We start from the raw sequence: 14,575 nt of genomic DNA, 5'->3' as shown, positions 1-14,575 counted from the left end.
TATACGTAAATCCAGCACTGATTGGAGGGCTCATTTTGACAAAGCAAATTTCATGAAAACCTCCCAGCTCCAGCAAAATGCATCCAAGGAGCCCCTCACACTGTTGGAGGTCTGTGGAGAAACATTTGTGCACCATCCTGGCATGGGTAATATAAGGGTCTAAACCACTGAGCCCCTTGGGCTTGCCGATCGTAAGGTCAGCAGTTCAAATCCACACAACAGGGTGAGCTCCTGTTGCTCTGTCTCAGCTTCTGCCAACCTAGCAGTTCGAAAGCACACCAGTGCAAGTAGATAAATAGATACTGCTGTGGCGGAAAGGTAAACGGCGTTTCCTGCACTCCGGTTTCCGTCACGGTGTCCCGTTGCACCAGAAGCAGTTTAGTCATGCTGGCCACATGACCTGGAAAGCTGTCTGTGGACAAATGCTGGCTCCCTCGGCTTGAAAGTGAGATGAGCACCGCAACCCCATAGTCATATTTGACTGGACTTTACCGTTCAGGGGTCCTTTACCTTTTACCTTTTTAAATCTGACAATGTTAGGGGCTAACACCACTGAGGACCTGCTGAGGTGTCCACCCCAAGCCTGGGCAGCAGCTGCATCTTCCACCAGTTCCCTTGTGCCCCTCGAATTTGACTGGACTTAACCTTCCAGGGTTCCTTCACCTTTACCTTTTACCTAGGTAGTCTGAGTTTGAAGTCCGCAAACAATTCTTCTCCCATGAAGGGGTCCTTTGAGCCATGCCTTGACACATGGAGCTATCTGTAGGCAGGCGTCCAATGCAGTTACAGTTGCCCCACTGCAAGGATTTTGGACAGCTGTAAAAGGTTCAGAAAAGGACCACCAACATTATTAAGGGGTCTGGAACAACTTCTCGATGAGAAAAGGTTACAATGCCCCGGGCTTTTCAGTTTATTAAAAAGGGAAGATTGTTCACATCACTGTGTATAGAGAAAATGGGTAGAGATAGAAACACCCTGGAGCTAAGGGTGGGAAGTCAACTTCTAAGGATATATTAAATTGGAAATTAATTTTAATTTTAGAATTGTTAATCTGATATTTGCTAAATTTGTTAATCTGTTTATTACTATTTTTTTTAAAGAAAACTTAATAAAAATTAATTGGCAAAGAGAGAGAGAGAAAGAAAAAGAAAAAGTGAATAGAGATAAGTTTTTCTCCCTCTTGCTTAATTCTTTTTTTTAAAAAAATAAAATTTTATTAGATTTTCCACTGTGATAACACAAACCACAAAGCAAAATGATACACAAAAGCAGAAAAAAAAGAAAAAAGAAGAAAGGATAAAAGGGAAAGAAAGGGGGGAAACAATAAACAGATAAACAATAACAACAAACTTAATTCTTCACAAATCCAACCTTTTAAACATCCTGGTTGACTTCCTCAAATCCCTCCCTTCTGAGTTTCCTTGTAATTAAAGGTAACAGCTTTCCAATATCATTATTAAACTAAAACTATTTCCAATTATAGTCCATCTTATTCACTTTTCTTAACATTCTAAATCCCATTTATTTAATTATAACTTAATTTAATCCTAGGCCTATGTGTTTCTTTCAAGTAATTTCTAATTTTTTATATTACAATATTTATTCAAATAGTCCTCGAATTTCCTCCAGTCCTCTTGAAACTCCTTTCTGCTCGTGGATTCTTCCAGTCAGGTCAGCTAACTCCAAATAGTCCATCACCTTCCCTCTTGCTTAATTCTAGCAGCTAGGTCATTCAATAAAGCTGAAAGTGAGACGTTGAGGAGAGACAAAATGAAGCGCTTCTTCACAACAGATCGTGGTTAAGATATGGAAATCGTTGCCGCAAGATATAGTTAAGTTGGACAGCTTCAAAAGGCATATTAATGGAGAATAAGGCTATCAGTGCCATGATGTCTATATATTACAGTGCTGGAGGATTTTCTGCTGGGCTGCCTCTCATGGCTGAGACCTGTCTGACTCTGCCACCTTCAGTCTTGCTTCACCTTGTCTATTAGGGCTACTTCTGGATCAGGCCCCGGAAACCTGATACATCCTTTAGCTGTTCCCCAGCCTCCTCTCTCCAATTAGGGAGACCTTGGCTGTAAATTGCAACTTCCTCTACCCATTTGACTTGGCAGGTTTAACAAGCCGGTGTGGTGGAAATGAGGCAAGGCCCCCCAAGCCACTCCATAGTAATTTATCTTGCCTAAAGACTATGTCCGGCTATGAAGCTAACCTCATCAAATAGACAAATCCTCTCCCTCAATATGGGGTTTTGGAAAGGTTCCTCTTCTCCCCCCCCCCCCGACAGTTTTATGCTCTTAGCTTTAACTACCCAGAGCCTTTCTGGCCACAGCAATGTTTCCTTGTGCTCCTGCGAATGCTGCTTAAAAAGCAAGGAAGCTGCAAATGCCGCCAGATACCTCATGCTTAAAAAATGCAGACTTTAAGGTGATGAAATGGAAGAAGCGACAGCTAGGTGGAGCAATAGATCGCAAATGTTCCACGGACAATTCCTTCTGTGCCATTCTGAACTGGTTTGGAAAGAACTTTTCCACAGTGCTTATTTCCAACCCACAACCAACCATTTTTAAAGAGCCCAATAGAAAAGACTATTGTGATCAATAGAATGGGAAGAAATTATGGTGCTGTAGGAGACTCTTGAGAGTCCCATGGACTGCAAGAAGATCAAACCTCTCCATTCTGAAGGAAATCAGCCCTGAGTGCTCACTGGAAGGACAGATCCTGAAGCTGAGGCTCTAAGACTTTGGCCACCTCATGGGAAGAGAAGACTCCCTGGAAAAGACCCTGGTGTTGGGAAAGATGGAGGGCACAAGGAGAAGGGGATGAGATGGTTGGACAGTGTTCTCGAAGCTACCAGCATGAGTTTGACTAAATTGTGGGAGGCAGTGGAAGACAGGAGTGCCTGGCGTGCTCTGGTCCAGGGGGTCACGAAGAGTCGGACATGACTAAACGACTAAACAACAACAACAAATTGTGATCAATGACATCAGAACATATCATTATGTCCTTTAATCATGTCCTTTAAAACTAGTACTGCACAACATTTTTGGGGGGGATAGGGGTCTATACCCCTGGTGAAAAAGAGATTTGGAGTGTGGCAATCTTTTTCCTGAACCCCACTCAAATGGTTTGTTGATGACGGTGTTTTGCATCTGTTTCCTGTTATTTGCTGTCCCAATCAGCTATGGCTTCAGTACGTTGGAAACCCCCAGCCACCTTCCCTCTTTAAATACTGAGGTCAGGCGTGCCAACTTGAATAAAATATTTTTTTGAGGGGGCAGGTAAGCCACAACCTCATGATTGATTACGTGATGTGGCACGCACACACTATTTGAATGGCAATACCCATCAATTTTTGGGCTCCCCGGCCCCCTCAAATATTTTAGGGGGGGCCAAAGGGACTTGGGCCCCCTTGAGTTTGCTCCTATGACTGAGGTTATCATGTAGCCAGTTAGATTTACCTAGGTGCTGAGACCATAGAAGGCAAACAAAGCTTTTGAGGTTACTGCCCATAATCTTTGTTTGTCCACAGGCCCTAGTCAAATACAACTGGCTATATAAAAAGGTTGCTGTTTTGGGGATGAATGAGATATAAACCATTGGCACCAAAGAGCTGAATCAGGCTGTAAATGAACTAAGAAAGGGATGAGAGGAGGGTATGCATTGTCAAGAAGATGGGAGAAGCAGCTATTGGGGTAAAGGTGGCATTGGGAGGTGACTATAAGGTAAAAGGTAAAGGTACCCCTGCCTGTACGGGCCAGTCTTGACAGACTCTAGGGTTGTGCGCCCATCTCACTCAAGAGGCCGGGGGCCAGCGCTGTCCGGAGACACTTCCAGGTCACATGGCCAGTGTGACATCGCTGCTCTAGCGAGCCAGAGCCGCACACGGAAACGCCGTTTACCTTCCCGCTAGTAAGCGGTCCCTATTTATCTACTTGCACCCGGGGGTGCTTTCGAACTGCTAGGTTGGCAGGCGCTGGGACCGAACAACGGGAGCGCACCCCGCCGTGGGGATTCGAACCACCGACCTTTCGATCGGCAAGCCCTAGGCGCTGAGGCTTTTACCCACAGTGCCACCCGTGTCCCTGGGAGGGACTATAACCCCCCCATAAATATAACTCCTGCACAGATCTCCCAAGGTTTAGTTTAATACAAGTAAAAAAAAAAATTGATGTTGTTTGTGGGAACATTCACATTATTTTTTAAAAAAATATATATTTTTCATTAAAGATTTCTTAGTTTACAGAAATATGTGCATTGTCTCTTTTTTCAAGTTGTGTTTTCTACAGGTCAGTTACATAATGCTTCTATTTTTCTGCTTAGTTGTATGTGTGGGGTTTTGTGTCAGCGTCACTTGTGTGAGTTTCTCTTTCTATTCGCTTCTTATATTTCCTTGGTGGTGAGTGTTAAGTTGTGGGTGAACATATCAAATGACACAGCGATTCTTCAAACAGCTCTTGTTTATTCACAGGCCAGAACAGAACTGAACTGAAGGGTTCAGCCAGCCTGCTTATATAGAGCTCCACTAGAACGCAACAGTAACCATTTTCTGTAACTATCCAATCACTGAACGTCACTTTCAATCCCTTATTTGCATATGTGGACCTGAGTGAAAACTATCTACAGTATCCCCCTGCTGGCCCAGGGTGAGAACTTCAGTACATAACAGTGAGAGAGGTTGGGGGTGGCCTAGGGTGTGGTTGGTTGTCTTTGGTTGGCTGTAGTGAGATTTGTTTATGTGTCGGAGTGTGTGAGAGGGTGGGTTTTTGGATCAGGTTAGCCATATTGATTCGTATGCTGTCGGATTCTTGTTGTTGTCTTGTTGGGCTATGTATGTGATAAAGGGGAACCATACCGGGGTGAAGGCATCTTCTTCTATTTGTCCCCATGTCAGCTTCAGTTTGTTGGTTAGTTTTTCTAGTGAGACTGTTTCACATAGTATTTGATATCATTGGTCCATGTTTACTCCTGACAGGTCTCTCCACTGTCTGGCTATTATGCTTCTGGTTGCTGAGAGTACCGGTAGGTTGGTTATGAACTCTTTATAATGTGAGTGGGTATTATTCCCTTGGAAGATGTTCAATAGGGCCAGTTCTGGGGTGACTTCTAAGACTTGTTTAGTTATTTTGCTTCTTTCTTGTATGACTGATGTCCAGAAGAGTTGGATTTTGGGACATTCCCACCACATGTGGAGGTATGTGCCTGTGGAAATGCATCCTCTCCAGCCTTTTGGTGAGGCTCCTGGGCATATCAGCGCTAGTTTCTGTGGTGTTAGGTACCATCTGTAAGTGAGTTTCAGGGTGAATTCTTTTCTTTTAGCTGAGATGGATTTAAAGTGGGGTTTGGACCACATTCTAGTCCATTGGGTGGGGTTAATTTCATATGTCATCCTCCCATTGTTTTTTGATTACGTCGATGGGGTTTGTGGGATTTTGGAGCAGTATTTTGTATATTGTGCATACCATCCCCTTGCCATGTCCCTTTGTTGTTAGGAGGAAGTTTTGTTGCTGCTGATTTTACTACTGGATTGTTTAAGAAGGCATGTAATTGGTGGTGTGTTAGCCAGGGCATTTTGATGTCCCCTAGCTTGTCTTGTAGGGACGTGGGTTGCGCTGTGGGTTAAACCACAGAGCCTAGGATTTGCTGATCAGAAGGTCGGCGGTTTGAATCCCCGCGACGGGGTGAGCTCCCGTTGCTCGGTCCCAGCTCCTGCCAACCTAGCAGTTCGAAAGCACGTCAAAGTGCAAGTAGATAAATAGGTACCACTCCGGCGGGAAGGTAAAGGGCGTTTCCGTGCGCTGCTCTGGTTCGCCAGAAGCGGCTTAGTCATGCTGGCCACATGACCCGGAAGCTGTATGCCGGCTCCCTTGGTCAATAAAGCAAGATGAGTGCCGCAACCCCAGAGTCGGTCACGACTGGATCTAATGGTCAGGGGTCCCTTTACCTTTACCTTAGCTTTTCTTTTTTTCTTTGCATTTTCAAAAACAGGAACAGAAAGCATACTCTACACCCCGTCCCCCGTCCCACTTACAACTTTGTACCAAATACAGCATGTATACATATACCATATGACCTTCCACTCTTGTCCTGGTTCCATTGCTTTCCTACTACTCTGTGTAATCTACATCTTTTTAATCATCCAATTTGTTATCTATTAAAAACTCTATCTGTTTCAACTGCTGGATTTACTCAAGACCTGCTAAGCTATGTATTTGTTTATACTGGTTCTTAAAATATTCAATAAAAATTATCTATTCTTCCTTGTATTACTTATCTTTGTTTTTTCTTATCCTCTTTGTCAGACCAGCCAGTTCAGCATATTCAAACATTTTACACTGCCATTCTTCCTTAGTGGGTACTATACTTGCTCTCCAGCTTTGTGCCAATAAGGTTCTAGCTGCGGTGGCGGTGTTTTGGGGTAAGTTTTTTAAAGTATCTTTTAAAATTCATTATATATAATTTCCCAATATTCCTTAATTACTTTACAGGACCACCACATGTGGAAAAAGGATCCCCCATTTTCATCGCACTTCCAACATATACCTTACTCTTTTTCAGACCTTTTCGCCAATCTGGTGGGTGTTAAATACCATCTGTGAGTCATTTTTATCATATTTTCTTTTATCGCATAATATGCCATGAAATTCATATTTCTTTCCCACAACTTTTCCCATAATTCATAATCAATATTGTGACCCACATCTTGTGCCCACTTAATCATGTTTGATTTCACAAATTCCTCTTTAGTTTCCCACTCCAACAGCAGTATGAACATTTTTTATACTACTTTTATATTTGTATCTAATACGTCTTTGAGACTTTTGTCCTGCAAAACCATTTTCCCTATCTATCTTAAACAATTCATTAATCTGACGTACCTGTAGCCAATCCGTAACCAGATTTCTTAATTCCTCGAAATTTCTCAGTCTTCGTTCCTGTCCTATAAAATCTAAAATTTCACTGTATGTTAACCGCTGCTTATCCATATTTGTTCTTCTCCTGGTCATAGCTTCCACTGTCAGTTTGCTTTTGCCGTCTATTATCCCTTTAGCGAAAAAGAATCTGCCTCTCTTGTCTTTTAGCGCTGTTGTGGCTTTGAAATTCAGGTCTCTACTGCGTATTATAGCTATTCCGCGAGCCGTTCCAGAGTCAGGTGCAAACCATTGTTGACTGAAGCTGGGTTTGCTCAGGAGTTTGCTTCCTTTAGGTGAATTGCGTATTTCTTGTAGGAAGGCAATGTGTGGTTTCATGGTGTTTACATACGAGGTGTTGCATTTTCTTTTGATAGGGTTTCCCAAACCCCTCACGTTTAATGTAATTGCTTTTAAGCAAGCCATTCTGCTTGTCTACTTTATAGGATGATTCCCTACCAACCCGTCAGGGTTGTCCTGTGTCTCTCACCTTATATTGTCTATCCAACCTATTTTGTTGTGTTGGCATAAAGTGTGATGGGTGGGGGAAGAGGGGGATCAGAATTAGATTTGGGTTAAAGAGTGGGGGGTAGATTACAGAAAGTAGCCTATATGTTGTTATATAAGTGTTTGCTTGGGGTTATTTGGATCACCTGGCTTCCAACCCGTTGGTCCTGGGTCTCAGCTGGCATGGAGGACCTTGTTTAAGAACAGGACATCCTGACTGTCATTTGCGATAGGGGAATGGTCAGTGAGATGGTGTTAAGTGCCTTTGTGACACTTGTGTTGGGTATAAGGTTTATAAGCAATGTTGTCAGTGTTGTTAACAACATGATTGGTTTGTTGGGGTAGGGATATGGGTATTGGCACACTCTGGCACCACCATTGTGGTGGTTGTGTGTCAGATTTTAGCCTGTTTGTTGATTGTTTTATTGAGGTTAGGGGTATTGTTTTAGTTGGCATGGGTTTCTTTCTTTGCTTTTAATTTTCTTTTACAGTACCTACTGATTTTGTTTGTTGCCTTTGTGTGGTGAAGGAAGAGACGGAGAGGTTGGCAGGGGAATTCACATCATTTTAATTCTTTTTGTACAGTATTAGAAATAACTATCGTGAACACACTGAGGGAAATAAGGTCACTGGTTTGTCTTCTATGAGTGTTCATTTGCCTTGTTGCTCTGATGTATTGCTGTGAGGTTGTTCATATGACCCAAGATAGCCCAAGATAGAAGCATGTTGACCAAATGTTGGTAAGAACACAAGAGGTTTGCTGAATTTGGGCCCAATGTCCATTGCATCCAATATTAATGTTTCCAACTATAGTCACCAGGAGGCCTTGGGGATGCCTATAAGTAAATACATGGTTTTGTCCTGAGTAGCTGTTATTTGGTGGTAGAATGCTTCGGAATATGGAGGTTCCATCTAGCTAGCACAAGAATGCTGGCTAAGAGTCAAGGCCGCAGCTGAAACCTCACCTCAGCTATACAGTCACCAGGTGGCCTCAAGTAAGCTGCCATTTTCCTCTTCAGCCCCTCTCCCAATTTACAGCACCGATATATAAATAGTGCAGTGAGGATTCCTGAGGTAATCTGTGTAAAGCATACTAAATGCTATATAAATAGGAAGTATTTTTCCCGCTTATTACGTTTGAGCGGAAGGCATTGCGGCCACCACTGAAAATCATTTCTTGCTTCCGTTATATAACAACACTGAATTGGCAGGATTCCAGTGCGGCCGGAGGAGGAGTTATAATCTCTTCGATGACCCCAGCAGCGAATATTCTTTGTTCATAAAACAGGGCTACGGTCTCCATTTGGTAACATACCAGGGTGGCAATAGGAAAATAATGTCATTATAAATAGAAATTGGTGTCAGGTGGCCATCAGTGGGATGGCAGCACTGAAGAAAATTTGATGCGTGAATTAGACTGGGCGCATCAGTCCTTCAGAGAAAAAAGAATGGTGCACAGCATGTGTCATTTGTTCTCCTAACCCAGGGGTAGGCAACCTAAGGCCCGGGGCCGGATGCGTAATCGATACGTAAGGGGTGGCAGTTGTCCTCGTCAATGGTTGGGGGCAAGCTGTATTTGCAGCACCTGGAGAACACCATGTTAGTTGTCCCTGGTATTATGACATTGTTGTTGTTTAGTCGTTTAGTCGTGTCCGACTCTTCATGACCCCCTGGACCAGAGCACGCCAGGCCCTCCTGTCTTCCACTGCCTCCCGCAGTTTGGTCAAACTCATCCTGGTAGCATCGAGAACACTGTCCCACCATCTCGTCCTCCGTCGTCCCCTTCTCCTTGTGCCCTCCATCTTTCCCAACATCAGGGTCTTTTCCAGGGAGTCTTCTCTTCTCATGAGGTGGCCAAAGTCTTGGAGCCTCAGCTTCAGGATCTGTCCTTCCAGTGAGCACTCAGGGCTGATTTCCTTCAGAATGGAGAGGTCTGATCTTCTTACAGTCCATGGGACTCTCAAGAGTCTATTATGACATTAGGGTGTGCCATTTTAGGGAGTGAAACTTAATTTTGGCAAATTTCTTCAGTAAGGGGGGTCTTGAAAATACGTCGTTAGGTGTGTGGGATTCAAATCTGCTATCATTTTTTGTATTTAACTTGGTAAGCCTACATATGAGGAAGAAGCACACAAACTGATTTCGGAAAACCAAAGAATTTTAATTTTGCCTTCTGAAAAGGTCAGGCTAATTCTAAATAACATTAATAAATAAAAATAATATTAATCTATAATATAATTGCAAGTACTTGGCAACCATTTGAAATGATTTCTATGCAATTCTACACACATTTTCCTTATCAAACAAAACTAAACAATATTAATTTAACCAAAATATTTTTGAATTCCCAAGTCTCTTACAACATTTTAGCACCCCTAATTTTTTGATTTTGAAAAATTCAGCATGCCCTAATGCAGCATTCCTAGCCCCAGGTGTGACCTGAGCACCCACCTGCATTAACAGATCCCAAAGCGTCGCTTCTTTGCTTCCCCGTTTCATTCTGGAGATTCTGCAAAAACTTGGAATGAGCGAGTGAGTGGAGGCGAGAGTTTATTGGCATGTTTGCTTGAGGAGTTTTCTATGCCAAGAGTCCCTTTGTGTCCCTTGACGCTGGACGCAGAGCAACAGTTTTCAACGTTTTAGCAGACTCCTTCCTCTGTCATCTTTACAATCCTGCCTTTCCCCTTCCTCTTTAAATGATGTGCAGATTGATTTTTCAGAGAAATTAAACACTTTTTATTGGTGCTGGGCGGGTGGGGAAGGAAGGATTGCAGCCTCAATTTAATTTAATTTATGGGGAGGGAATGATGTGGTGATTGATGAACAGGGGTAATTATTGGGGGGGGGTGGAACTGATGTTACAGACACAGATGTTTTCATATTATATTTATTATAAAATATATATTAATCAGAGGGTCACTACTGGAGTAGCTGCATGTATGTTTGGGCAAAGAACTGAGGAGAAACTGTGTGTGTGTGTGTGTGTGTGTGTGTGTGTGTGTGTGTGTGTATGGCATGATCCTGGGGGAGAGAAAGAGATGGGGGGTGATTTATTTGCACACAGGAAATGAGTGGACTGAGGGTTAATTTAGGATGAATTCATTTGGACAATGAATTAGGGGAAACATGGGGGTGTGTTCTTCCCAATAGTCCTACCCTCCCTGTGGAACGCCCTCCCATCGGATGTCAAGGAGATAAAGAACTACACAACTATTAGAAGACATCTGATGGAAGCCCTGTATCGGGAAGCTTTTAATGTTCGATGTTTTGTTATGCTTTTTACATTTCCGGGCATAATTCAAAGTGTTGGTGCTGACCTTTAAAGCCCTAAATGGCTTTGGCCCTGCATACCTGAAGGAGCATCTCCACCCCCATCATTCAGCCGGACACTGAGATCCAGCGCTGAGGACCTTCTGGCGGTTCCCTCACTGCAAGAAGTGAGGTTACAGGGATCCAGGCAGAGGGCCTTCTTGGTAGCGGTGCCTGCCCTGTGTATCGCCATCCCATCAGATGTGAAGGAAATGAACAACTATCTGACTTTTATAAGACACCTGAAGGCAGCCCTGTTTAGGGAAGTTTTTATCGTGTTTTTAATATTCTATTGGCAGCTGCCCAGAGTGGCTGGGGAAACCCAGCCAGATTGGCGGGGTATAAATAATAAATTATTATTATTGTAGAACAATAAAATGTCTCCAAATGCCTCTGTAGCAGGCCAGCCAAATGCCTTTGACATTCTTAAAAGTGGTCGGTGCAAAAGGCATCCTGTTTGTCCCCAGCATTTGATAGGAGAGTATATGAGTTTTATCGCTGGTTGTATGATGCCTGTCTGTGCATGATAGAGAAGGCTATATAAAACCATGTGAATTGTCATTTCAGGCTTGGGTGGTATGTACCCCCATCTCTAAAATGGGTACATGTTTTTTTCTGAGAGGTTCACGTGCAATTCCATCATCACACAAGCGTATCATGTGTGATATGACCTGAAGCCTGTGGTTCACTTTCTTGATGTTTGTTGTGCTCTGTATGAAGGTAATTTCCTGCCTTTTGACTGAAGCATGACTAGTCTTGTCTGAGTTATATTGACACCATGTGGGGATGGATGGTTATTATTTAATATGCGGTGGATTTATAAACTCGTAGCTAAGAAAGGCTTTGTGCAGCAAAACGGAATTTGTTGGGCAGTGTTTCTACAAATTTATATCCACAGTGGAAGACCTTGTTCAGGCTCTGTGTCGCAGAACTTTTTAAAAAATGTGCAACTTGACATAAAACATTCCAGGAGGAAATTAGCCATTCCAAATTCAGGTTAGTTACATTTAGTTACTGAAGAGATAGGTAGCACATTGCCAAAATAGTGCAACACTTTGTCGTGTTGATAAAGAACATAGAAGCTTAGATAGTTACTTTATACCAATTCAGACAACTGGTTCATCTAGCTTTGTATAATTGTCACCGTCTGTTCCTCAAGATTTCTGCAGGAACTTGTGATTTTTTAAAAGAAATCCTCATGAAAATTATTCAGCATTTTAGTGCAAATCTCTCCTAATAAACAAACTTTTGTTGCCAGTTTTGACAGATGTACACTTTTTTTTGCAAGCATTTTCTTCTAATATGATATAATTTTGTACACTATTTTCACCAATATACAGTGGTGCCTCCGGTTGCGGATGGGATCTGTTCTGGAGGTCTGGTCGGATCCTGAGGCTTCCACAACCTGAGGACTGCTTCTGCGCATGTGCGCATGGTGGTAGACTGCTTCTGCGCATGCGCGCGTGGCAAAACCTGGAAAATACTTCCAGGTTTGCTGCTTTCGCATCCTGAAGGTTATGTAACCAGAGGGTTACGTAAGTGGAGGCACTACTGTACTAATTTTTCTGCACACTTACCCCCTAGCAAATGCATTTATGTGATGGGTGCCTTAGTTGAGATTACTGCCTTGCAAGGTATATGACTAGATGATCCTTTGGGTCCCTTTCAACTCTGCAATTCTATGATTAGTTGGGGAACTGCATCACAAAATTTGGATAAATGTGAATTTTTGGAGGGTGGCTGTGTTTTGGGTCTTATAGAATCATAAAAATCATAGCATCAGATGTCAAGGAGATAAAGAACTACACAACTATTAGAAGACATCTGAAGGAAGCCCTGTATTGGGAAGCTTTTAATGTTTGATGTTTTGTTGTGCTTTTTACGTTTCCAAGCACAATTCAAAGTGTTGGTGCTGACCTTTAAAGCCCTAAACGGCTTTGGCCCTGCATACCTGAAAGAGCATCTCCAACCCCATCGTTCTGCCCGGACACTGAGATCCAGCTCTGAGGACCTTCTGGCAGTTCCCTCACTGTGAGAAGTGAGGTTATAGGGAACCAGGCAGAAGGCTTTCTTGGTAGTGGCACGCCCTCCCATCAGATGTCAAGGAAATGAACAACTATCTGACTTTTAGAAGACATCCGAAGGCAGTCCTGTTTAGGGAAGTTTTTAATGTTTGATGTTGGAAGGAACCACAAGGGTCATCTAGTCAAAGCCCCTGCAATGCTGGAATCTTTTGCCCAATGTGGGACTTGAACCCACAAAGCTGAGATTAAGAGTCTCATGGTATTTTGGAATTTGATAGATTCAGTTTTAAATGGATTTCCCCCCCTCCACCCTGACATGTGCTCTATCACTGAGCTAAGGACCTCCTTCTTAAGTGTGATGCTTAAATAGAGTGCTCTTCTTACCTAACGCTGTCAAGAGTCTCAGTTCTGAGGATTTCCTGCCACTTTCTGTAGGCAGAACTCTCAGCCACAAAGTATGGGCACACAAAAAGACAATTCACATGGGGCAAGTGTGTGAATTAAGAGGCACTTTATAGAGGGGAATGAACTTCACAGCTTGCTGGTAGAAAGTAATACTTTGTCACCAAGCCCAGCCATAATCTGTAGGCCCCTGCACAGTTCTTTCTCAACAGAGCAGCTCTCTTCGGCTCATCAGGATGACTACGTTGACCACTTTCCTTCTTCCTTTTCAACTTTCATATTTCTAGGAGAATGTTTCCTGCAATGAGAGTGAAGATTACCGGACTGGACCCCCATCAGCAGTATTACATCGCCATGGACATTGTGCCTGTGGATAACAAGAGGTACAGGTAAGAGCTGCTAAAGAATGGGAACTATTAACTAAGTGCTCCATTGAGAACCAGAGAGCCTGAGCGAGCAAGAGAGAAAGCTCAGCGCCAGACCCAATTGTTTTTTAAAAGAGAAGAGAGATGCTTGGATGTGAATTGGAGTGTGCCATAACACACCTGGTTAAAAAATAGTGCGCACACACACACACACACACACTCTCTCTCTCTCACACACACGTATATAAACTCACCACCATCACCAGTGCTTTTTTTCTTTAAAAATGTTTAGGGGTATGTGTACCCCTGCGTCCCCCCAGAAAAAGCAATAATAATAATAATAATAATAATAATAATAATAATAATAATAATAGAATAGATAGACTTACAGCCATATAAATTTGGGCCCATGGGAGCATTAGGTCCAGTAATGTAGACCTGACACACACAATTCTAGCTATAGGGAACTGGCAGACCTTAGGTTGTCTTAACTTACTATCAGGATGCTGTCAGCAGCTCCCAGCTGGTTGCCCGGGAAAGTATAAAGACAAGGAAAAGCTTCTTACAGTCCTTTTTTATTTAAATCTTTACAGAGAGAGGCTATGGAACCCGGCCTCTTGGATAATGGCGTTGTCCTGAGTGAATCTCCACACCCCATCTCTCCCACTTCCTCATCACCTCCTCTGTGGGTGCCACTAATTGTCCTCTGTCTTTGAGCTCTTTGAGCTCCTACTTTTAAGACTCACCAGATTCTGGGAGATGGAGGGTCTGGGATGCTTTCTAATGACAACATGTCACCCAGGTGTTCCTCTGGCTCTCCCATGATTTCCCAACTTTCCCTCTCCTCTGCCTCTGAGCTGCAACCTTCTTCAAACCCCTGTTATAAATCTATACTGTCTTCCTCTTCCTCCTCCACCATTCCTCCTCTGCCCAGTCCCTGACACTTCAGTGCTTTTTTTATGGGAGGACACAGGGGTACACATACCCCTAAACATTCTGTGAATCATTGAGGGGCAGTATTTCAATATGAGTAGGAAAATGAGAGTACCTCTAA

General features: G+C 43.1%; 1 protein-coding gene across 1 annotated transcript in view; it reads left to right on the top strand.

The window, feature by feature from the left end:
• TBX15 (T-box transcription factor 15) overlaps positions 1-14,575 on the top strand; it is a 100,060-nt gene that overhangs the window by 48,764 nt on the left and 36,721 nt on the right. The window contains exon 3 of the mRNA XM_028712600.2: positions 13,444-13,545. Within this exon, the coding sequence (XP_028568433.2) occupies positions 13,444-13,545 (102 nt within the window). The remainder of the gene's footprint in view (positions 1-13,443; positions 13,546-14,575) is intronic.

The sequence above is a fragment of the Podarcis muralis genome, chromosome 17 (genome assembly GCF_964188315.1).
Source record: "Podarcis muralis chromosome 17, rPodMur119.hap1.1, whole genome shotgun sequence".
NCBI classification, from domain to species: domain Eukaryota; kingdom Metazoa; phylum Chordata; class Lepidosauria; order Squamata; family Lacertidae; genus Podarcis; species Podarcis muralis.
This window is presented reverse-complemented; position numbering and strand designations above follow the sequence as displayed.